Source organism: Ursus maritimus, unplaced genomic scaffold (assembly GCF_017311325.1).
Source record: "Ursus maritimus isolate PB19 unplaced genomic scaffold, ASM1731132v1 scaffold_32, whole genome shotgun sequence".
NCBI classification, from domain to species: Eukaryota; Metazoa; Chordata; class Mammalia; order Carnivora; family Ursidae; genus Ursus; species Ursus maritimus.
The window spans coordinates 9,681,019-9,707,548 of record NW_024425786.1 but is presented as its reverse complement, the minus strand read 5'-3'; the positions used below and the strand labels follow the sequence as shown (position 1 = coordinate 9,707,548).

Below are 26,530 nucleotides of genomic sequence, written 5' to 3'. Positions count from 1 at the left end.
AAAAAAAAAACAATACTCTTCACGCTGCACACTTTTCATGCCGACATATAAAATCAAAGGTGTCTGATATTTCAAGTAAATGTTTAACTGAAGTGCAAAACATAACAATGCAAGTATATAAATCATAAGTGTACAGCTAGATAAAACGTTTACAGAGTAAATACACTGATGTACCCGCCCCACAGCTCAGTGATGGACTAGTGCCAGTGTCCCAGAAACCTTCTCAAGTCCCTGCCACTCTGACTTCTATCACCAGAGATTTGTTTTGATGGTTCTGAACTTTATAAATTATTTATAAATGTAATCATATAGTATGTTTCATTTCATTTTAACCAGAATAATTTCGTTTTTAACAAAGAAGGTCTTTAATACTAATTGGAAGGGGAGGTGGGATGTGGAAGGCTCAGTTCATCATATTAACAGGCAGCCTTTTGCTGTTAACCCTTTCCAGTTCTTGGATGAAGTCTCAGAAGGGCATCCCAAGGAGATTTACAGTAACTGGTGATACATACCCAAATCATACAAGTCCAACTTCCAAGCTTACCTTCCGCAGAATCTCTCATATTTGCAGAAGCAGAATCTGGCTCGCTTGTCTTCAGCTGTAGGTCTTCGGTTTTGTTTGCTTTGTTTTTACTTTCCTGGGATTTTTTCTTCCCTAAAACACAACATTGATTTATTTACTTACTGACTCACTCACTATTACCCTGAATTCTTGAAAAAGACAATTACTAATCCAATGACAGCAAACTGTAGATTTCGAGGCAATTATCATATCAGATTTCTAAAGAAAGGAACTGACGATGACTAAGAATACTTTTAAGTCATGTCAGAGAAAAAAAAAAAAGAAACCCATAAACCCTGTATTCTTGGGCATTAGTTCCCCTATCAAACTAACAGATCATCTATTCTCGAAAAGTTAATAATACTGACGTCAGAGGAAAATGAGAGAGATAACTAACACCTGAGTCTCAAGACCACACAAACAATAAGGACTGGCATAAGTCTGACTGTAAGAAGCACACTGGGAAAAAACAAGACGGTATAACTTGGGTCCCTTTTAGTTAAGACATGCTTATCCATACCTGTCAAAGCGAAACACCAGAAGCAGGTTGAATTGCAAAGGATGCATGTGTGCAGTGGCTCAAATATCAAATGCAGAGTAATTATGAATAATTCACTGTCAAGTCGGCATGAATTCTAAGGGTCCCCAGAGACCTGACTCCAGGTCCAGTACAATTCGGGATTTCATTAACAACTGGAAGAATGGAATTCAGGAGAAACTAACTGCATTCCGACCGATACCACAGTTCAGAAGGTAAGATTAAAATGCAGTGCATGTCTGACAAGCTGGAACAATGAGCTCAGGTCACTGAACCAAGATATTCCACATGGATAAGTAATTCTCTAGGAAAGTACTAGTACTGAAGATTTGGAAGCTCGGTCTCTTTGGGATTTAAGCAGAGTTTGTGGCCCTCTTCTATTTTTTTAAATTCCAAGTTTCTTTTTCCTGGTAGCTCTAGTTTTTCAGTGTTCAGATTCAGAGCAGATTCCTCTTCATCCTCCCCCAAACACTTCTTCCTTCTCCTCCTGCAACACTCTCCCCACCAGGCCTCGCAGAGCTGTCCTTTCTCTTTCAGAACAAACCTGACACCTTTTTGTCTGAACTAGTAAGACGACAAACTGGAAACCACTCACTGCTCCTGGAAAACGGTATTCTCCGTAACAGAACATCATTACAGAGGAGCAAAATCAACTAAAATATAGACAATACATGAAAATGAGGTGAGAGACACAAACAACATTGAAAAGTTCATAATGGTTAAAAATGGAAACACCAATTATAATATGAAGCAAATACTAATCCTAAAAAAGCACCACCAGATTTTAACAAATAATTAAGAGATGAACAAGGGGGGAAAGCACAAAATACTCAATAATCAGCCATTTGTCAGTCTTCAGCAAATTCTAAAATACTATTTTAAACTCCTAATTTTTCAGTCCATGAAAAAAAAAAAAAGATGCTTTGATGCTTTCTGCCATGATGTAAGAGTTCACTCAAATAAATTCCTGATAACACCTCCATCCCTTATTTCCAAAGGCATCTAAAATGGAACTCAGGACCCAAGCAAGCACTTCAATGAAACCACATTCTGGTGGGAACAGAAGCCAAGAGCCTGCAGGTGGAAAGATTATAAACCAATCCCCTCCGTGAAGGGCAAGGACACGAAAACACTTTTTCACAGGAAGAAGTAACCTCCTCTTGAAATTCTTTCTCTCTTTGTCAACTGACGGGCATTAAACCTCAATCTGATGAGGACAAGGCTCTTGGGGAATCCAGCTGCGCTCCAGGACGTCTTCCAGCCAGTTTTCTTATCTTCACGGTGACAGATGCCCCTCCCTGCGTGTGATGCCCAGTCCCTATCCAATCACTGGTGGCAAACAATACAAGGAGAACTCATTACTGGCTACTAACACAGTTGCTCTAACGCTGCAGGTTCGTGCCTGCTGAGAACCATGTAGGACTCCTGGTGCTCTAGGACGCTTCATTCAAAAGTTATATTCAGAAGAGTTTTTCCCTGGATCACAAACACGAAAGTGTGGTAAGACATCATGTACCACCTCATGTAACCCAAATAGCCCAAGGAATAACCCTTCCTTACCTCTTACTTTCTACTTTGTACAGGTCTGAGCTTTTGAAATAAGTAAAAATGGAGGTATAGTGTACACTTGGCCTGTTACACATAAATCTTACATACATTAAAACGAGTCACACACTGTGAAATTTAATAGAAAAACAGATGTCAATTTATTGTAATACAATCCCTTACAAAAGCAATTCAAAGATTTTCTGCCACCTCTCAAGTGCTATACAAAACTGGTTAGCAGGTCTTACAAAAAAACTGGCCTGTATATAAACAGAGTATTCAATAAGTGAAGTTCCTAGATTTATACTATAATAAAACCGCACAACGTTAATAATACCATTCACTAATCCGTATTTAGACTGAAATCACACAATTATCCAAAAGGCAAAAGTACTCTTTTAAGTTTTATTCCCAGCCTAAAAGAATATTAAAACACCTAACTGATACCGAATACCCATGTCTACTTCTGACCTCCCCAAACCTAACCGGTGAGAAGTGTCCCCCCCACCACCACCACCACCTCCAGGTGCCCTCTTTTAAAAACAAGACCAAGAAACGTTGATTCCCTGTGAAGAGAAACCACTTGAAGTAAGGACACACGCACCCTATTCAGAGGGCCACAGACTGCCTGGGCGTCCCATGAATGACACCCTCTGTTGTGGGGCCGTCTTATGCACTGGAAGACGCTCGGCAGCATCACTGATCTCCACCCACTAGATGCCAGTAGCAGCCCCCCTTTTAACTGTGACAAGCCAAAGTCCCCAGACATGGCCAAATGTCCGGGGTGGGCGTGGGAGGTCTCCCCAGGTTAAGAACCATTGGGCTGAACCAATACAATACAGGTCATGAAAGACATAATGGGGCTCTGCAGTCTATATATTTAAGAATTTTTCAAGTATTTGAATACCATTAATAAACCACTTGCAAAAACTAAAGGATAGAACAATTAAACGTACTCCCAAGTACCTCTGGTAAACACTGACAGACTTAGTATATCGTGGATATGAGTCGATCATGATCTAATTATCATTCATGAGACTGAGATTACCAGACACATGAAATGATCCTCACAATCTTAATCAGAAACATGTAACACTTCAGTTACTTCCCATTAGGACCATAGACTAGAGATGAAGGGGCTATCGAAACCACCTGTCCTACCTGCTATTTTGAGAGACAAATGAAGGCCAGGGCCCCAGAGGGACTAACTAATCAGTCTATGAGAGAACAGAAATTAGGACCCTGGTGTCCCAACCCACACTTAGGCATGCTTGGTGTCACTCACAAAGCCAAACACTGAGATAACAGTACAACAGGTGGGGGAACCTGCTACATTTCCTCACATAAGTAAATTTCGTTTCCTGATACTTGGTTTCTGTTCTATTTGTAATCAAACTAAGAGAGAAAACAAAAACAAGCCAATCACCACAAACAACTTCTAAGGACTCTTACAAAGGGGCGTGGGGGCTTGTTCAGGTCTGTGAGGCAGGAGGGGCCTCGAGGACGGGTCCGGCAGAGCCCACTGGGAGCCTGGTAAGTACACGTGTGCACTTACCATCAGGTTCCTGAAGGGTCCTACATAGAAGCTACTGCCAGCTGCGTGCTCCACTTGGTCTAAACAAGAAAGATACAGGAATGAAACACAAGGAAAGTGAAATGGAAACGCCAACAAAGAACATAATGGAGGACAGGACAAACTTCATGTATATAAGGAAAAGAAATACACACACAGTTATGAAGAAAATCGAATGAAACAGAAGGAAAAGAGCAGTTACCTACTGCATCAAGATTCTCACACACAAAAGCAAAAATTAAAAAAATTAATCTTTAACTGTGTTCTCAGCCACTGACAAGAGGACCCGCTCGGTATACTTACTCTCAGGCCTGTGCCACGACCGTGCTGCAAAAACAGACGCTCTTACCACTTTCTGCTGGAAGACCCCGAAGTCCCCATCCACACCTCTCACCTTACAGATACCAAAGGACCAGAGAGTGAAGTCATCTGCGCAAGGTCACGCAACTAAATTAGCTCTAGAGTCAGAATGAACCCACAAGGATGATGATGCTAAAAGTGTTCTTGCTACTAACATTTCTTAAGACCAGTAATGACACAATTAAAAATATCGTATTCTATACAAAGCACTTTTTTTTTTTTAAGATTTTATTAGAAAGAGAGCGAGCATGCGCATGAGCAGGGGGGAGTGGAGGGAAAGGAAGAGAATCCCACGCACGCTCCCGGCTGAGCATGGGGCTCCACGGAAGGCTCGATCCCACAACCCTGAGATCATGACCTGAGCCAAAACCAAGAGTCGGACACTCAGCCGACTGAGCCACCCAGGTGCCCCTACGAAGCACTTTCTATGCTTTATCTCACTTGGTTTCAAGGGCAAATGAAAGAAAAGTGGTAGAGACTTCCGCTGCATTTATAGAAAAGGAACAAGAACCAAATTGGAGTGATTTTTTTTCCCATTTCAATTTTATCTGATGCCAGAAACACTTATCAGTCAATAGCATAGAACCTCAATCTAAGCAAATATGATTTACCATTAAATAGTATAAATAAAACTGGGCTTTCTAGTGAAACAGCTACATATAGAGAAGTCCAACAGTCATAATGACTACTCTTTAAAGATAATGTCTAGCATTATTCCTCTGGTGCCTGGGATGCAAGCTGCAAAATCAAAACTGCCTAAAGCATCACGTAAATAATTTAACCTAGGTCTGGACTGTGTTCTACTAGTCTAATAAAACTGGTCAAACACTAGCAAATTCTAGAGAATAACGTTTCACTTAAAAATGTGCAGGCTTCAGAGAAAACACAAAATTCTAGAAGACGTGCTCAAGTTACATTAAAAATTCATCACAACAGTGAAGGCTCATGCATTTCGTGATTTCAGTGAATTAAATTTAGAACCCTATGTAATTCTACGTGCGCTGCCTCCTCACTGGGGAGCTACCCAACTCCTAGGTATAAAATCAGAATTCAGTACTGGTGCACAGAAGCAGGTCTATCCGATCTTTGCATAGGGAGCTCACCATCTCAGATACCCAGCTGATTTCACACCAGGTGAGGCCCATCTCTGAGCACTTACCACATAAGATCATTGAGAACATGAGCTGCCCTGAACAGGAGCCTCACGGACTCCCCCGAAGGGCTCCCCCAAAGGACCCCCCAAAGAGACCCACCGGAAGGACTCCCCCAAAGGACCCCCCCGGAAGGACTCCCCTAAAGGATGGGTTGTGCCTGCTGCCTCCAGTGCCTCACCTCTCGCTGAGCCCTTCATCTTGGCAACTGTGCCTCCATCTACTCCCCTCCACTGGAGCCCCACCTGGCATGGTTACCTCTGATTTCGTGACTACAAAACCCTACATTTCTTTAGGCATCATGTGCCCCAGGTTTCCCCTCTGTGTCTGACAGTTGCATGGATCTGACATTCCTAAGATTCCTCTCCCCAGCCTCGTGACACCACCATCTACCATCTCCTCCTTTTGTGACCATTCTTGCGCAGGATCTTCCTCTGCTCCCTGCCCTCGTAAGAAATCTAAAGACTGGAGGCTTTCCTACAAGGCTGAAGAAAGGCTGAGCTGAGGGCACACAACTTAGAGAACAGAACAGACATGGGACACAGGAATAATGGGCTATGTTAAAAGGGAAGAAGGAAGAACCTACGATGTGAAGCAGGAGACTCAAAGGTGGTCTTATCTGCTCCCCAAACTCCACAAACATGCCTCTTGAAGCTTTATCTCATTATAGGAGTTGCCTAAAATCTCACAGCAAGTTGGTAGCAAACCTGGGACTTTTTTTCCCACCTGATTCACTATTCTGTCCACTGTGTTCTAGAGGCCTTGCTGTGAGTGACACTTTCTGAGCCCTAACTCTTTTACTCTTACGAAATTGTTTACTCTTAAGAATCTTTTACTCTTAAGATAATTAATGGTGCCATCTGCATTGCAGGCAAGTTTGAGAAATTTATCATAAAAACATAAAGTCATATAGAGCTTTTCAAATCTGTGAAAGGCAAGGATGTAGCTTTCATGACAGCAGGCTGACACGGCCCTGACAGCAGCACTCAGAACACCAGCTTGAGAGGGAAGTCCGAGTTCCACAGGCAAAGTGAAATGCTTGGCTGGGAGAAAAGCATAAAGTTCAGGGGCACCTGGCTGGCTCAGTCGGTAGGGCACATGACTCTCGATCTCAGAGTTGTGAGTTCAAGCCCCACGCTGGGCATTAAGCCGACTCAAAAAAAAAAATAAAATAAAATAAATTTCAAAATGTTAAAAAGCATAAAGTTCATGTTAAATGACTTCTCCACGGGATTAAAACACACACACGTGCACGCGCGTCATCTCTAACAGACCAGGTGGTGAGGAAGGGGCATGGATGTATGATACCCAAGTCACGGGCTGAAAGAATGGTGCCTGAGGTGTTCCGTGGGAGCTGGTAAAGGGGGCGGAGTCAGAGCCCAGCAGTCTTCTCTGTGGGGGTGGCTAACATTCTGCAGTTGGCGTTGCTGAGTACAGAGGAAGGAAGCTGGAAACATATATGCAAATAAATTTTCCACAAGGAATTAACAGTCCATTTTAATAATTTCAAGGTATGCTTAAAAAAGGGAACCAGAAGATAATGACTTAGTAAAGTCAGCAGAAGTCACGGTCAGGGCGCACAGGAACTGGACAGCAGGACTGAGGCCGAGAGCAGAGCTTCCGAAACCACGGCCAGAAAGGCTCCGGCAAAGGTCAGCCCAGCTGCACACGGGACGTGGTGTGCCCATCAGATGGTCAGAGTGGCCGTTACGGCTGCCCAAGGTGACACTGGGGGAACACAAGCCACTCAGAGCCTCACCCCGGCTCTCCACAGTGTTTGGGAGAGAACATTTTGAAGTGGCAAGCTGCCGTGCAGCAACTGGTTTTCATGACAGTAACGTGCTATACGTTTTCTATACATTTCTTTTATACTTCAAATAACTTTTATACTTAAAATAACTTGAAAATGTACCTGATAGTAAAAAAAATTCTTTTAAGCAGCTTGGGCACAATTTCAACCGTTTTCTGTAGTTAGACTCGCCAAGAGAGCTGTCTGTAATCCTGGAGACAAATTATAAAAATAAAACCTCTCTGGTTTTAAGTTGCTCACAGTATTAAAACAGGACTCGAGGCTTTGCTTCCAACAGAAACAATGGAAAAGTTCTGGATTTTTCAGTGCCGCAGATCCCAGTGTAAATTCCTGGGATGCTTTCGTCATGGGGGGGGGGGGTGTTCGCAGCCTTTGCCCCTGTGGAGGGTCTGGCCCACAACTCTTCCACATGCCAGCTCAAGGGAGGAACAGCAAGGATCACACCTGAAGGGAGCTTTGAATTTCTCTAAAAAAGGCTTTTAGTGGCTTTGAGTGGATAATTCCAAATACCAGAAAAGGCTCCCCAAATAAACCTTAATAAATTCAAATTGAGAAAGCATTACATTTCCTTTCACTCTTTGGAACCTCAAAGTCTTGTGGCATGAACAAAATGATTTTAGAGACTAAATACCTCTGAAACTTAAACAAGCTGCCAGCCTGTTCTACTTTATAATTATTTTAATTTCTAGGGTTCTTCTCATGGATCTCCAGTAGCTTTTATTTTAAAGGGGGGAAAAATGTATCTAAAGCCTGAAAACCTTGCACAGAAAACGTGAGTCGGCAACTATATTAACTCCAGTTCAAGAGTCAGTCCCCAGGGGCCAAACAAACAGGGACTGGGAGCTAGGGAGGGAGGGGGGTGTGTGGCCTGCGCCTGGCAACCCCCTGAAACAGAGCGCAGAGCCACACCCTCGAGAATTGGTATCCTCAGCTGAAAGGAAAGTCATTTATGATAAATTTTATAATACTATATCGTGATGAATTAACTGGGAAATTTAGATTAAAAATACTTTCAGGAAGTGAGATCTAGATATAAATCTGAGAGAAGACACAATTACAACACTTAAAATCATTATTGGGGCGCCTGGGTGGCACAGCGGTTAAGCGTCTGCCTTCGGCTCAGGGCGTGATCCCGGCGTTGTGGGATCGAGCCCCACGTCAGGCTCTTCCGCTATGAGCCTGCTTCTTCCTTTCCCACTCCCCCTGCTTGTGTTCCCTCTCTCGCTGGCTGTCTCTCTCTCTGTGTCGAATAAATAAATAAAAATCTTTTCAAAAAATAAAATAAAATAAAATCATTATCTACATTTGTTTACAGAAATGCTCAGAGGAACAGTGGTCAAGCCACATCACTAAGGAAGGTATTATACCTGTTTATGTGTTCATATTTTTTCAAATGAACATTTGGTTACAGTATGCAAAAAAGAAATGAATACGTTATTTTTGAAAGAAGTACCTAACAAAGGCAAAATTAATGAGGCAACTGAAAATGGCCACTATTGGTTGAGATTAACATATGCAATTTTATAACAGTACAATCTGGAAAAGTTCTCAATGGTCTACTTTGCATACACAGCAGAAAGTATTGAGATGCTTCTCTTCTCCCTATCTCCTACCTAGTCTAAGTGTCCAGAAAAAAAACATCAAAATTCACAACAGACACTCATTGAAAGGGGGTGTAAAATAGTCAGAAGAGGCACTGCTCAAGCATTCAAATTACCGTTGTTAACCTTCTGGCAGGTCGTCTTCAACTCATTTCCCTGTGCATCATGTTACTTCAAACAAAAAGTTAATTTCCCTCCTCCTTTTGAGCAGCGACACACTCTGTATTCTTTCTCTTATTTCACTGCACTTGGTTATTATACCCCTCATTATTTAAATCAAAAATCTAATTTAAATAACCATGTTCAGTGCCTCCCAGGTACAAGTGAAGGGTCAATGTGCTGGCAGTCAACCATGATCATCATGAGAGTATTGTTTCCTGGCTTTTATTTTGCTTCTCCTAAAAATGTGAAATTAACATGCCACATTTTGATAGAGGTTAAAGAAAAAGGTTATAAAAATAAGACAATCTACAGGGATACTAAACTACTCATCACTTGGATCTACCACGGGACACTTTTATTCCAAGTATAATTTTTAAGTATGCATTACTACTGCTAAGCAATCTCATTCTTTTCTTTCCAAGACCTCAACGGTCTTCTGGCCTCCTTCACACCTGCAGACATGTCTCTATCAGAGCTTATGAACGGACACATCACTGCTCCACCAGGGAAGGCCTTGGACCTCTAGAGGCTTATGCATGTGCAGAGACCAGCAAACTGGTAACACACAAATTTGCCCGCTCTGATAACTCAGAACACTGTCTCTCAGATTCAAGCAGAGAAGGAACTAAAGTGTATTCTCCTCATAAAATAATTATTTTTAAGTCACAAATTACATTTAAATTCGAGATTTTTTTCTCTTTTAAGATCTGCACCAAAAAAACAAAATCCTACTAACTAGCCTATTTAACAATACATCTCACATTCAGATGCACTAGCCTGTATCATTCTACTGTTCAAATTTAGCTCAAGCTCAAATCTTGTAAGATTAGAATTTTGCCCTCTAAATGCTTTGTGAAGTTTCCGGACCATGGTGAAGCAGAAGTATTTTGATTTTTCTTGGGTGCTTATTATCTACAAGGCACTTTGTTAAAAGCTATAGGGAATATATGCATCTACAGAGATATCTGCCCCAAAGGAACTGAAAAGTGAAGTTACATCGAACTTTGTGAAAAGCAAGTCCCTTTGCAGAAAGGCCCTACCTAATGTCAACAAGAAACAAATGTTGAATGGAAAAAAGTTGAAGAGAATCTGAATCTCATTAAAAATAAAAACAAGGGCGGGGAAGGAAGGAGGAGGAAGAAAGCAGGAAGAGGGAAGGCCAGGGAGGTAGGGAGAGGGAGAGAAGGGACGGAGAGAGACAGGGAGGGGATGAAGTAAATCTCCACCCAGCCAGGTAAAGCCACACGACACATGCACAGCTGGGGCCCTCCTTAGGCCTGCAGCCATGGACCTCCAAGCACTGACACCGCAGCCTTTTGGAAACATGAAATCTTCTCAGTGCTCGTCTCCCAGGATTATGCCACATTATCCTGAGTTGATGCTTCTCTATTTCTCTAACATGGGGATAAAATAACGCCCCCCCCCCAAGGAAAAAAGAAGCCTCAGAGCAAGGGCTCACCAAGGACTAGGATTTTCAACAGTTGCCTCCTAGGCCAGTGCCCAAGGCTGGAGAAGGGTCTCCCTCTCACTCCAGTCACTCATTTCACCTGCTCCCAAAAGGTTCCCGTGCCCCCAAAGTCATACATCTCTCCTGCAAAGAGCTGATCCCAACTTAAACGAGACTTTGGAACAGGCTCTCCTGTCCCTCCCCGGGGTTGGGCTGGTACTCCAAATAACACAGGTTCTTGAAGGGCACAAAACCACAAAAACTGAAATTCACAAAACTGAAACTATACTGTGCAGCCTTGGGCCATGATCTGATTAAGGAGAAATAGGAGAAATAATCCTGGCTAACGCAGACAGGAACAAACTGTAATACACACTAGTGACAGCTACCTGATACTGTCATCAGGAGGAATAAATCAGGTAATGCACAAAAAGAACTTTGCACAGTGTCTGACACAGGCTCCATCAATGGAATCAACTGCAAGGATTACCCACAGTAGATTCTACAAAACAAATTACAGAAACCCCACGCCTACAAGTCTTAATTGTCAGCATATGTTCCTTTTTATGAAGACAATGACATTCTGCTTCCACTAACAATTCTGAATTAATCCATTTGTTTTGTTCATTTGTTCTTCAGTGATTCACACGATCCCACCCAACTATCACTATGGAAATGTACAAGTCCAATGAGGACAGAAGTTTAACTGAGTGCTTTAAACACTCACTAATGCTCCCATCAATATACAGTAATGCTCTAACAGACGCTGTGAGTACATTTCACTTTTTTTAATCTGTAACCTACTGATTTTATTGCTTCTAACCAACTGTCTAAACATTAACAGTTCATTCAGTGGTTCTTAATCTTTTGGGAAAGAAGTCTTAGGCCCCTTTGAAAATCAGGCAACACCTAAGGCCCCTCTCCCCTGGGAGTCACAAAGAGACATAATCACACATGGCCCTCTGTGTCATCACAGAGTCCAGCTCTAAATTCATGCAAATTGTGCATATTGAGGGGGTACACCTGTGTGATCCCCAAAAAAGACCCCACTCCTTACACTGCTCAATAAAAATACTGCACAGAAAATCGGGACATTTGTTTCCTGAAAACTGGTACTGTCAGCCTCACTGGTAACCTGTAAGAAAATGGCTCTTTCACATTTTTGTTCTTTCCTGACTGCACATCCAGAAAGATGTAAAATGACAGATTTCCTAATCTGTCATGTGCAGCACAGAAATTGCTCCCACACAGTTACTTTCAGGGCTGTCTGATAATTTAATGTCTAAGAAAACATACCCAAAATTCATCCAAAATGTCAACCACACATAATTTGGTCACAACAGTACGGTAGTCACAAATGGTTTGGACCACATAGCTAGGTAAGACAGAAGAACAAGAAGAAAACAGCAAACCATGTGGGCAACATGCAAACAGTTAAACATGTTTACTTCTGCCCAGGCACATGCAACAAATCAAATTCCAGGAGTTATCTAATCCACCAATCCATGTAACCACAGGGGTCCTAGTTTGAGTAACTAATAAAAACAAGACAGTTTTTGAGAGAGAAGCGGGTCTCCAGCCCACGAGGAATTCTCTCATGCCATCATGTGTATCTAGTTGCAGAACCATAGACCGTCCTCTTACCTAATTTTCAATCCACTTAATTCACTTTGTGTCATCAAACCAAAATATGGATTTTAATAAGCCATGTTAGAAGATGTTGGAACTATCCCTTTATTTTTTCAGAAGGGCTACGATAAGCCAAAGGATGGACAGGGTTACCACAGAGCTAATTTTGCCAGTGCCCAGCAATTAAAATGGGACGGACCAAGGTCAGTGTGCCAGACATATCCCTACAAGGCTCTCGCTTGATGCTCGCAGTAATCCTGCAAGGCAGATCTTATCCCCATTTTACTGACAGGTAAACTGAAGATCAAAACATGTGGAGTAACCTGTCCAAAGTCATACTGCTATTAACTGGTGGAGCTGGGATATGAACCTGGCCTCCTAATTCCAAGGCCTTGTTCTGGCATGCCACAATGAAGTCTGCACATTGTACAGCTCCCAGAACTCTGAGGTATAGCTGGGCCAGCAATTCTTCTCTTCTCTCCTCCCCACGACAGACACACAGTGCAGGCTCATTTTAAACAGGTTACCCACGTGCACGGTACTGATCAAGCTGCAGTTAACAGAGGCGCAACAGTGAAGCTCGGGCAGTATACTCACGTACATTAGTACAGACGCTGGAAGCTGGAGGAGCACAATAATCACTCACCGCGAAAACAACATCTACCAACTCCACGTACTTTCTGACAACTGCCCACGAGATTTAGGGGATCCTGTCTCTCTCAGACTGAAGAAGGGCCAGGAACAGCATGAGTTAAGCATCACTTCTTGATTTAACATTTTCTACACTCTCGTGAAACCATAAACTGAATTTATGTTGGCACACAGGTAGCAATTTACATTTTATATTCTGAATTCTTGACTTTATAATTTTGATGGACTCAAAACTATAAATATTACACTTAATACCCAAATCTGCTCTCGTACAACGACAAGCTCACACGCAGCAAGGAAGATACTTCCTGTGACAATATATTCGGCAGCTAATCAAACTGCTTAAACAGGCAAATTTGGGATTTTAGGCCTATTGTTCCAAAATCCAAACAAGACTGAGACTATATCTAGTTATTCCTTTTAGTTATTATTTGTCTGGCATGCCAGTGAGAGGAAACTGTAACTTCAACCCCACCGTCAATCCTATAGAAGCTACAATCCATAACGTGTAACCGCAAGAGGAGAGGGTACCGTGTGTGAAAGACCAGCAGCGTGCTGCCTGCTGCATGCACCTGGGAGAGAGGAACGTGAGGTTTCCGTCCACTCACAGAGAAGGTACCCAAGGCAGGAGGGGGAGGTGGAGGCCCTCATTCCTCACAGGGATCGACCCTCAGATACTCTGCCTAAAACCAGCAGTCACTTGACTGCACAGAGAAACAGCGTCTAGAAATCTCTAATGTTAAAAACAAAAATACAGAACCAGAAAGGCATATTCTACACCTCCAACCGGCAAGAGAATGAAAACTGAACCTAAGAAGCCAAACAGTAGAAAAATATAAAATAACAAAAGGCACAGGAATTTGCATCGTTGCCCATTCTAAACTATCGCAACTTCAAACACTGCACACAATTGGTTTTGGGGTTCAAAACAGGGGTGAACAAACCAGTTTGTCTTCATTTTTGTGGCATGTGGTGTCTCAGGAAACCTACAAAAGACTGCCCCAATAGGAAGGATTAGAAGTACAAGGGGAAAGACTGTTTATCACCCGCAGCTTTAATGGAAATGGTGGGGGGGGGTATACTAAGTAGGTACTTACTGGTTTTCTTTTTACCAAAGCAAAGATAATTCTCTGCAACTACACACACATTGGTAACATACAGTTAATTTATTAAGGATGAAATTAGGTTTGGGTCATTCAGATACTTATTAAATTAGTAAGAACATATAAAATGGAAAAGTTTTCCAAATATCAAATTAGCAAGGATTTTGGATGTTATCATCTTATTGTAGAAACTGGTATTTTTATATATCATACACATACAATATCATTATTTTATCATTTGGCTAAGTCTCTAGCTTCTGAAACTATTCAAAGACTCCATGTATATTAAAATATATTGATATATAATACTTAAAATAACTATACATGTACCAGCTTAGTACGAAAATTCCCATCAAAAAATATTTCTAAATTTCAGGGTCATGACCACAAAAATGGGAAGAGGAAATCGGTACAACAGAAGGTTCAGAATGCTGAGAATTTTCATCTCTTACCCATAATCCCTCAGAACTTTTTCTTCTTAATATATGTGCCAAGTTTTAACCTTTTAAAACAAAGCTACCTCCTAAGTTTTAGGGGAAAGGAAAGAAAAGAAAGGAAACTGCTTTTGGAAAATGAAAGCACAGATTACTAGGCAGAGGTTCTGTCCAGTCTACCGTGTGTGTTTGAGGCATGGGGGGTAGGGCGTTAATGACCTTAGTTAAAGACCAAATCTTTACGGAACTGAGTAAAAAACTCATTAAAAGCTTCAGGTAGAAAAGGCCATATTAGGTTTGCTACAAATTCAGGAAGTTTCCAAAAAGTTTCAAAACTTCTTACATATTCCAAAGACTCTACAGCGGGGTAAATACAATTAAGGAATCAACCCCTGCCCCTCATGAGGAAAATTCACTAGAGCACAAAGGCAGGTTAGGGCAGCTCCTTCCTCGTTTCTTTTCATGCTTTTCTTCCTGAATGACTCAAGCCACCAGAACAGGAACAGCTTTAAGAGCAAACAAAACCTCTTAAGAAAGTGCTGCTTCCAACAGTTCAAATGAGCTCCTCTTAAAGGAACAAATAAAAAATAAAAAGCCACCCCCCCCCCAAGAAACACTCTGACAAAAAAAAGACAAAATCCCTACCTTTTTTTTTTGGTGTCACATCCTAGGAGTGAAAGAAAGTAACAAGCATGACTTAACTACAGAACAAATCAGCACTGCACTTACCACCAGTTGCCAGATTTAATTTTTGGAGTGGATGTAAATTAAAACATATTCATGATCTCTAACACTAAGCTTAAGAAAACTTTCAAAACCATACTGTATTCGGTGGAATAGCCAGTCATTCTCAACCCAAGAACACTGGTGCAGAGAAGGAAGCCAAGCATCACCGTCTTCTTGAACTCACTGGGAAGACCAAGAGCTCCCTGGTCCTGCAAGTGATTCCCGCTCCCCCCACCGGTCTGCACTGCAGAGGGACTAAGGCCAAGGCAATGTCTCACTCTGTTCTTGCGGTTTCTAAACTGATTTCAAAAATAATATAAACCTTAAGAAAAATGAAATAGTCAGAAGAAGCCCAAACCAACAAATGCCATTTAAAAAAAAAAAACAACAACAACAACACTTAACAGAGAAGGCTATAACAAGGGACAAAAATGTAATCTATTAGTGTTTTTAAGAACTGTTTATTTGGGGTGCTCAAAGGAATACAATAAATCTATTCAATCCAAAAACCCCCAAGGCAAAAATAACTGAAGGCATTAGTTCTCAGCAGAAGTTAGCTTTCTAATACCAAAGGCTTCACTTAATCACTCTGCCTTATTATTAGGATTAAAGTGGGCAATTCTACAGTGAGTAGTGAAAATTCATCTTGGCTAATGAGGAAAGCCTTATAAAACACTGCTACTTAATCAGTATGACTGTCCTCCTCAAAAACATTTGGAGTAAGAACTGGATTTAGGCAAGGAGGAGCCGAAGAACGCAGGAGCCAGGTGAACCTGGGCCAACCACGGAACCGCTGGGAGCACCAGTTCCCTCCTCTACAAAGGAGGATAAGCATCCTCCCCATCTGGCAGCGCCACCAGTAGGGGCATCGGCAGTGCTGTCCACGGAGGACAAGCACAGTGCCGGGCACACGTGCGACGTGCGGACCAAGGAACTGCTGTCACCTCACCACTGACAGAAAGCAGTGATTCATCACATAACGACAGGATGTGCAGAGAAGTGTCAAATGACGAGAGACGTCCATATCGAAGTCCACTATAAGGAATGAATTCGACCGAGAGCCCTCGGACTGTCCGACGCTGGTTTAATGGGAGTGCTTATAAAGACAAACGGCTGCTTTCGGTATTCACCTTCTTCACGTGGAGAAACCGCAGTAGCCTTTTCAAGCAACTCGTGCTTCTCCATGTCACTGAGAGTCCCTGAACTACGTCACCCAGATGATCAGCATTAATCAAATCAAACTTTAGGACTGTCCTCGGCAGCATGAACAGTGTGAACAGGTCGCGTGAGCGCCTACACTACCAGGCTAGCCTCTCGGCGACCGCAACGGGCCCACGCTCCTCTGAGCCTAAGGTTGTGTGGAGAACCCGCAGCACAGCGCCCTTGGAGCGTCTGGCCAGCCGCTCACTTCTTCACAGGCAACTTCAAATACAAGGCTACACTCCTTTCTGAAATTCTGCCAAGTTCGTGTGTGTAGCAGCCCCTCTGTAAACCAGAACAGGAAACCGCCTAGGGAAAGGAAGCACTCGATGAGTTTCAGAAACAATTAATCCAAAATTTTGAAAAAGAACCTAGTACTCCTATTTAGGGAAGGCACAGAAAATTGGGGCTTGTTTTTGTTTTTTACTTTCAAATTACAACCAAATTTTTAAAAATCTTAAACTAGTTTGAACTCATCACATGAAGGGTCTCGTTGCTTTTTTCCTTTTAGAAAATTTAATCATGATCAAACCTATTTTCTGGATTAGGCAAGTCTCACCTTCTGATTTACACATGGACAGGAGAACCAGAGTAACAGCCTAAGTATACAATCAGTCACAATGCTTGAAGCAGTTTTGAATCATGGCATGCATTAGGATTTTTTCCAAGTTCATCCACTGAACTACAGTTGAAAAATGTGCAAAATGCTTTGAAAAATTTTAGTTAATCCACACACTTTCCCTATGAACAAGTTATACACAGCAAACACATCAAAGGCACAAAACTATTCACCAATTTCTTATCTAAATTTGGAACGAGTCCATAGCAGAAGTAGAATTAGAAATCAAAAAAAGCCCCTGCCTCCTACTGTTGAAAAAAATATCAAAGCTGTATCAAGCTTTTAAAAACAGGCCACCACAACAGCAGCATCGGTCAACCTGGCAGGCAACCATCAGAGATGGGACCCAACGCTCAGCAAAGGCACAACTCAGCCAGAAGGAAGTGAGAGCTACAGTGGGGACCAACCAGGACACTGCTCTCTTGGGTCCAATGCAACAGGTTAACCCTGGGGCCACGTTTCCACAGGAATGTCACGACCTCCCACTGCCCCGTGCCCTGGGCCAGCACCTGTGAACAAGAGCTACCGAGGAGCACCCTGCAAGGAAGTGGGCACAGGACCTGCCCACCAGATGCCCAGAAGGTTCAGGGCCCATCTGCCATCACCCTCAGGCACCATGGCCAGGCTTCCATCATTTGGCCAGGCCTCTGCCCTTCAGCTTTGGCCAAGGAGCCTCAAAAAGAGCCATCGGCTGCTAGGAGAGACCAGGACAGCAAACACCACTGAGGCACCCCTGTTCTCAGCTTTTACCACACGCATCCTCTAACTGTAACTTTAAATGGAATCAGTGTTGTCCCATCTGCTGCTGTTGTCCACCTCACAGAAAAGCGGACGAAAAGCAGTAGATCCTGTAGAAGAAAAGGCACAGAAAACCTGGGTCCAAGTTCTGACTCTGACGCCCCCCGGCAGTGAGTCTGGACAGGTTAGCCAAGCTGGCTCAGCTGCAGGCGGGGTGCACACCGCAGTAGCAGAGGCTACACGGGAATATTCGCCCCAAGGAGAGTGCCCAGCACTGCGCAGCGCTCGTGACCCACATGCCTCTGGCCCCGAGCACCCTCTCCAGCTCCATCAGAGCCTCCTGCTACACCTGTTTTCTACCTATTGTCTGGCGGTACCTGTGACCTCTCATGTCCCTCCAAGTTTTTCCTTCCCCAACTCACGCAAGGTCCTTCCTTCATCCCCTCCTCAGTATCCTTTGCAAGAGTCCTCCCCACTGTGCTCTGCTTTGTCACTACAAAGCAGCATCATGTCCTCTCCCAAGGGGCTCCTGCCTACCACCCCCCCAACTGTGGACCCCAAACACACACGAACTAGAACACCTAGGAAGCCTGACCTGCCCCGAGCTACATTAAGACGGGCGATAAGCTCTTCCCCGAATGTTTTAGTCATCTAATTTTCCCTACCAATCCAGCCACCCAATGCAGTGCCTGGTACGTCCACTTGGAGAACTGAGTTTCATGATGCAAAAACACTTGTGTGGGTTTCTAGGTAGCCCCTCCATGCCCCCACCCCGACCCGGGGAACAAATTCCCCAAACTGCTGACAGTACATCCAAATCGGTCCCTCTTCCTGGAGCTGAACTTGACGGGGCCCACCCCTGTGTCAGTCATGTCACAGCCTCTGACAGGCCATCCCTGGCTACCCATCCATGGTCACGCCTGTCTCACTCTTGCGCCACCAGCTGACACGCACGTAATGTTCCTAAAACTCACACTGTTCCTCTGTTGGCTGGCCATGCCCCTGCTCTCCAGAACATACATTTTGTGAGAGCGGGAACCTTCAGCGTTCTAGCTCTGCGCTATACCTTCGGCATCTACCACAGCGTTGGACAGACACGGCAAATGCCCAGCACTTAAGGCTGAGCGCAGACCCTCCAGCCATTTGCCACTTCTGACAGTCCCCTAAGGCTCCTCTCCACCTTCTGAAATCCCCCCATCCTGCCACCCTTTCTAAAGAGACCACCCAGCGAGCCCAGCCAAGTTCCCTCCCCCTTTCCTTGGCGTCGGGAGTCCCTGCTGCCCATACCAGTAGGTCAGCACTTACTTCTTTCCCTTCAACTGCCTCAGACCAAATCATTCTGCACATGGATCTCGTACCTCCCTAACTTGACTGCAAGTGTGTATACACTCTGCCACCTTTGGAGAAGAAGGCATTTCAAAAACGGGCAACTAAAGAAAACTGAGGTGTTCTTCACAGTACCAAGATTTTTTTATTTGAACACCTCCGATAACAGAGACACATGAAACATTTCCTCTTTAAGCTGATTATAATTTAACTGTTCTGTGATAACTACAAGTCACCCAGACAGATACTATAAGCTAGCTGGCATTCTCAGGGCTTACTTACAGTTTTTATAAGGATTATCTAAACCTCTCGAGTAACCTGAAGGAGCTACATACTCTTCACAATTCACTGTCAGTTTTGTCATAAACCGCCTTCTTTACAGTCCAGCTATCAACAAATAAAAACTATCTGCTGCTATAAATAACTCCTCTCTCTCTAGTTTGTTGTGAATGGAAAAGTCAATAGGTTAGAAGTAGGCCAAAAATCAGGGTGAATCGGCAAGGGTGAGGCTCTGCCATGGGAAAGCAGAGTGGCGAGGCCCACTGCTTGTTCTGGGCTTACAGAAATCCTCCATAAATACCGGCTGATTAAATGAGTCACAAATTCAGAGTTCCTCTGCAAGAAACACGAACTGTCAGCTGCACTCTGTCGGTGGTACTTACTGTTACAAGGAACCCGCATGCTGCCCTGAACTCCTATTATCTCGTTTGCTCTTGACAGCAACCCCATGAGGCCAGGCAGTACAGAAACCATTCCATGTTAAAACACCCATTTTTAGATTTTTTTTTTTTTTTTTTATTTGACAGAGATAGAGACAGCCAGCGAGAGAGGGAGCACAAGCAGGGGAAGTGGGAGAAGAAGAAGCAGGCTCATAGCGGAGGAGCCTGATGTGGGGCTCGATCCCACGCCGGGATCATGCCCTGAGCCAAGGCAGACGCTTAACCACTGTGCCACCCAGGCTCCCCTAAAACACCCATTTTTAAAGCTATGGAAACTGTACCCCAGAAAGGCGACGTGACCTCCCTAGTCACACACCTGGTAGAAACCCAGGAGTCCCGTGTTTCACATTCCTTCCACTAAGCCCATGGGTATGAGCCACTATTGTTTCTTGAGGGTAAAAGAACTTCAGGTAAGGCTCTTCTGTGGCCAGGAGACAGCAGGGCAACACCGAATTTGCTATTATAGTCTGTGTTTTAAAAGAACTTTTGCCAACAGTCATTATTTACTGCTAACCAGCAAATTCAATCTCTTATTTCTCACAGTAACAAACAAGACACAAATCGAGAAGATGGTAAATTCCTCTAACTATGGCCTTTCTATGTTACTTCTCAGATCACAATCTTCCTGTGGTTCAAATTAAAATAACCAAAGCATCGGACACTAAGAAACCCTCCCTCCTTCTCTACCTGCTGTCCCCTCCAAGAAATTTTCATGCTCCATCTCATAACGGGCTGCTCAGACATGTAAGAAGTTAGGCTGAATTACAAAGCTGAGAATCCAAAATTCTCGTCTGAAACACCTCAAGTATGCACATCTTTGGCCCACGGCAAAACTGCATGCTGCCCTGCAAGAGACAATATGGACTGTGTTCTCCCAGCACTGTGTTCTCTTCCTTCATTACAAGGTTTGTGTGGGTCTTTGTTTGCCAATCAGCCAACATTTATTGAGGGCCTATTCCATGCCAAGCATCAAGGTGTGGATCAGGAACTTCCTGATTAAATGTCGGTCTCCCCAGCTAGACTCCAGGCGACATGAGAAGAAGAGTCACTGCTTCTTTCTGCTCACCACTGCACTGTTCAACCTAGCAGAGTGCCTGGCACACGCCAGGGACTTAACAAACATGAACTGAGTGAATGAATGAGTAAGGGAGACAGAGGGAGAGAGAAGAGGCCACTCTGAAAAGGAAGCAGGGCTTTTTACTGCCCAGAACACGCCTCACGATCCACCGGCGATATGATGAATTTGGAAAGGCGCCACATGCAAAGCACAGCTGTAGGCATAGCAGCTGTCCCGCAAAGGAGCCGAGGCCCAGAACTCTGAAGAATTCAGTCCTTTGTTTCTCTCTGCCTGCCTCGTAACCAAAATGAAGTTAGGTCCGCTGTCTGTCTACCTGTCAGCTGCATGTCTTCAACATCTGGCTTTCAGAATTACTAAGCTAACATGCTACTGAATGAAATTTATGTTGATTTACTCTCTGACATCACTGCCTGAAAAAACATTTAAACGTCTGAGGTCACACGTAAGACCTAAACAGAACCAAGTTAAAATAAAAAGCTCTCTGCTTCAGGTCTTTGCAAGCTATAAATTAGCTTTCACCGAGTATTTAATTTAAAAGCAAAGAAGGTTTGACTCATTATTTAAACTCTCTAAACTTCAGGACTCTTTACCAGTAAGTTGCTCAAAACAGACTATTAGGTTCCCAGAGTGAGCTTCATGCAAGTATTTTCATTAAAACCTAAGACTCAGTGGATTATATACTTCCCAGAGTAAATACAAAAATAATAACAGGATAACATGAACTACTTAATTCAATATAAAAACCCAGCAATCTAGGCAAGTATAAAAATGTTAATGTGTAAATTCATGTACCACTAAGAAGACAAAAAGTTTATTTTCAGTTTTTTTTCTCCACATCCAACTAAATAAGCAAAACAAAAATTTAGGGATCAATAAAAAAAAGCAGAAAGTGATGAAAAGTTCTAAACATGCACCCCAAAGTATGCTGAACAGAGAAAAACCTGAGAGAAGCTGCTAGAAAGCTATGAATATATTTAAATATATCTTTAGTTATACTTAGTAGCAGAGTAAAGATCTTCCCCCCTCCCTCCCCAACTCCTGCCCCTGCAAATAAATCACAACTTACCTGGAGAGGCTGCTGGCATTATTTATAAACAAAATGAATACTAAATAAAGGAACAAACTGAAATAACAGGTTGCAAACAGTTATATACTAAGCCTAAAAACAACAAAAATCTTAATAGTTTACAGCAGTAGGAAAAACACTTGGGAATTTTCTAGACCCTGATCATCTGATGCAGGATCAAAGCATTTAATGGCCTAAAGCGATAATGAAATAACATTTGAAAAACAGAAAACATGTACTTAGGAAAAGACCCCACCAACTTTCTCTTGGATGAGTTAGTAGTATTCACATTACACTGTGAAATAGAAAGAATATGTAATGGAAAAAAAAATCACAATCGACTTCTTGCCTACATGTTTAAACATTCTTTTTATATTCTTCCAAAATCAAGTTTTACGTTATGATTTCATTCACAGTAGGACTTACACAACTCACTGGGCAATGTTCTGAGTAAAGGACGGACCCCTAAGTTCTGATGACGACAAAAATTTACATAAGACCTAAGAAAAAAAAAAAAAAAAAAAAAAAAAAAGAACAAAAAAGGATTTATAGGACTAAGAAACTACCATACTGTGCCTTGGCATATATTCAAACTGGGCTCTATGAAAGATTCACGAATTCACATTAAAATTCTTCATTACAAAAAAAAAAAAAGAAAGAAAGAAAACCCCAACGTGTCCGAATGCCAGCTGGAAATAGGACACATCCAACCAAACTCTTTTCCTACCCAGAAATTATCCCCTCCCCTTTTTAAGTGTGACTACGCTTTATCTTTTGTTCGAAAACATCGTAAAACAAAATAAAACTACGGGAGTTGAGTCAAAAGTGACACAACAGCACACTCTTCAACTTCCATTTTGTTAATGGCCTAATTTCGAGAAGGTCCGCCGCGCTCAGACCTTCGCCCACCCCGGGTGTTGCAATCGTGCGCAGCGCGGCGCGGCCCGGCGCGGGGAGGAGAGGAGAGGAGTGGCGGGGCCTGTCCCGGCCCGGCCCCGCGCCCAGAGGAGTGGCAGGGCCCGGCGCGCCGCGGCCCGGGGCGGAGGCGCGGGGCCCGTCCGGCGCCGGCCCGGGGCAGAGCGGCGGCGTCCGGCCCTTCCCGCACGGTCCCGGGTGGACCCGAGGCCGCCGAATCTGCGGACCTGGAAATGTCACTCTCGGAACACACTTCATGACGCGTTCGCTGGCGAACGGCACAAAAAAGCTAAGAATATACCGGGCGTGCAGGGCTCCGGAGAGACCGGCCGCCGCTCCCACCCGCGAGTGCGGCTATTTTGGAGGTTCCGAGCGAAGTGACAAGTAGCCCTCGGCCGGCCCTCCCCGCGCTCGGTCCGCTCACTTTTGCGCGCCCGGCTTCTCGGCCGCAAGTTCACCAAGAGCCCGAGCGCGGCGTCCGGCCGTGATTCAGCAGCGGCCCGGGGGAAGGGGGGGCGGCCCGGGGGCCGGGATCGCGGGCTGGGGCCAGGCCAGGTCACCGAGAGCCGTGGGCGCCGCCCGGGCCCGGGCCCGGTCCGGCGGCGGCGGGTAGCCGGGGCGGCGCGGGCGCCTACCTTTCCTGCTTTTCGGGGAGCTCCGCTTGCTCCGGGCGCTGGCTCGCTCTTCCTCAATCGCAGCTGCTATCTCGGGGTTGTCTTCCCCATTGTACCAGACCAGGAGCTCCTCGCCCGGCGCGATTGGCTGCGGGGACAGAAGAGACAGGCGCCAGGCCAATCAGAGCGGCGGTTGTTGGCGGGGCGGGGCGGGGCAGGGGCGGTGCTCCCAGCTGGGGCGGCGAGCCAGGCCAGCCCGGCAGGAAGGGCTCCTTAACCCTTGGCGGCCGCGGGCCTCGGCGGCCGCGGGCAGGAACCCTCTGCTGGAGGGAGGACCTCACTTCCCGGCCCGCCTCCTCTCCCCCCACCCCCCCGGCCCGCGCGGGCGGACCTGCGGCTCCGCTGTCAACTCCGAAGTGCCGTACCTTACCGAATCTTACTGTGCAAAGCCTCACGACTGCCCACGCACAAGGAAAAATAAAACACGGAACCATTTTGCCCACGAAACCTAGGCTCATGAGAAATGTAAAAGAACCCGGCGGTTTGGAAAGAGAAGTGTTGAAAGCTAATTACCAGCGTACGTTTCGGATGCCGAGAGCAAGTTCAGCATGATAAGAACTCTAAGTCACTGCACATTTATAAACGCACTGCTAATGATATCACGGAAATGCTAAAAGAAGAGGCGGGGCGCGGGACGCAGGCGTCCCCAGGCGTCCCCAGGCGTCCCTGCACTCTATGCTCTATGCCCTGCCACAAACCTGGTCCGGCCCAAAGAGTATCCACTGCCTTGCCCTCTGTACCAGGCAACTTTTAAGTGCAGAAGGAAATGCCTAAAAATACCACACAGGTACTATGCTCCTAAAACATTAACTCTGAAAAAGCCACGAGAGTAGTGAGGACATGTACCACCACCACGTACACCTAGAATAAGATCCTGAAGAAAAAACTGAGTGGAAAGATCACATTCCTAAATAGAATTTAAGGAAATGGCTTATTGGCTTCTTTCACAATGACTCATCTGTTCAGAAAGTTCCAAGGGTAACAACACAAGTAAAATTGCACCGAAAACCCACCAAATACAATAAGAATCCATCAGTCCATTCTGACATAAATACAGTGAATGAACAAGTAAATAGGTAAGAAGGAAAAAGCTCTTCCTTAAAGTAGATCCCAACTAATCAATGAAAAATAATGGAATTAGAAAACCACCACTTGGCAATCACAGCAGTAATAACTGATTCATCGACAGATGCTACTAGTAGGTGGAAGTTTCGGTTGTAACAGAGTATTAGCATGGTCTCCAAACATCTCCCCATAAAATATGAATTACAAAGGTAAAAACAGTATCCTCAGAATGAGACAAATCAACATCCTGTGCCTCCTGATACCACGCACAGAAAAGATTATCATCACTTCTGGAGATCTCTGCCCAAAACACATGACCGTAACTTAGTCATGAGGAAACATAAGGAAAGCCCAAACTCTGGGACATTCTACAAAATAACTGACCAGTTCTCTCAAAACTGAAAGGCTATACAAGACAAAGACTGACGTACTGTCCACACTAAGGAGACTGAGAAGACATTACAACTGAATGCAACTGAGCTTTCTCTTCCTATAAGGACATGGTTGGAACAACTGACAAAATAAGGTGTATAAATTAGCTAATGAAATACTGTGTCAGTGTTAGCTCCCTGCTTTTGATCACTGCACTAGGATTATGGAAGAGGAGGCCCTTGGTTTTAGGTACAGGTGAATTCCATCTAAGATGCCAGTTTAGAAACAGCATAGTTCCTCATTTTAACATACCTTCTCGTCTAAATAAAGCCTTTGAAAGTCAACTTTATTTTGTTTCATTCTCTGCAGAACTCAGTTTATGTAGTCCGAATTTTAAGATATTCTAAATTCCTTAAAAGAACAAGCTACTGTTTCCTTTGCTCCCCCAAGGATGGCTAAAACCTGCCATTTTCTTATCTTTAAACCAATGTACTATTATTTGCCTTCTTGAATCAGTTACACCTAAACCAAAAAACTAAATGTCATATATAATCTTTTAATGAGTTGAAATAGCCATTACAGATGTCTTTTGGCACTCTGATGAGCTAACTCTGTTTCTGCTGAAGGAACAGGCTTTTTATATAAGTAAACTATTTCTAGTTCCAAATGTATAGTTTGCTTCTCTATCTTTTTCTTATAAGTCACATAGTTATGGAATGGTGGTATCCTATAATATCTGAAATGATTAGCGTTCACAGAAGTAAGTGGAAGCCTTCAATAAAGCCAAAGTTAAAAAAAGAAACACAGAAAGGAGGGAGGAAAAGGGAGGAAAATGTATCCCCGATATGTCCCTAACCCAAACAGCATAACCAGAACACTGGCTACCAGACACCCACTGGATATTTTCAAGATACCTCCCAGACTCAGAGCTTAAAGCTTCCTTGTTCATTCCACTGCAATCTTCTGCAGAGTACTGACTGTACTAGCAACTGTGTGAAGATACGTATCAGCACAAACTCTTTATTTAGGAGGGTACTCCTTTATTGTTGCAAAACACGATATAAAACCCAACAATCTGTTCTTAACTCAAATCTAATATAACATTTCTAAATAGCTAATGAACTGGTGAATAGTTCAAAGCAACCTGGTTTGTTAGCTATTGAACAACCTTCAAAACTGTTAGCAGCTGAGATGATTATTATACTACTGAGCTATTTACCTCCCCCACCTCATAGTAAAACAGTGACACAACTAATAAATCTTTATGAAGAGGAAAATATTTTTTTTAAATCAGTGCTTGTTTGCTTCAGTACTACGTTGTTTTTTCTTCTGCACTCCTTAGCACATTTAAGATTTTGTAAGTCAGATTTCAGAAAAGAAAAATTATGTCCTTAAACACAGGAACTATAAATGTACATCTTAAAAAATAAAGTTGAAAGTTCAAACAACTTCTTTTTTATGTATTG

The 26,530-nt window shown here is 43.7% G+C and overlaps 1 protein-coding gene across 3 annotated transcripts in view; it reads right to left on the bottom strand.

Annotated features, from left to right (window-relative positions):
* The window catches only part of PRDM2 (PR/SET domain 2), a 119,380-nt gene that overhangs the window by 45,108 nt on the left and 47,742 nt on the right, over positions 1-26,530 (bottom strand). For all 3 annotated transcript variants that reach the window (XM_040645800.1, XM_040645799.1, XM_040645798.1), the window contains exons 6-7: positions 23,589-23,715; positions 545-655 (exon numbers count right to left, since the gene is read on the bottom strand). In XM_040645800.1, the coding sequence (XP_040501734.1) occupies positions 545-655; positions 23,589-23,715 (238 nt within the window). The remainder of the gene's footprint in view (positions 1-544; positions 656-23,588; positions 23,716-26,530) is intronic.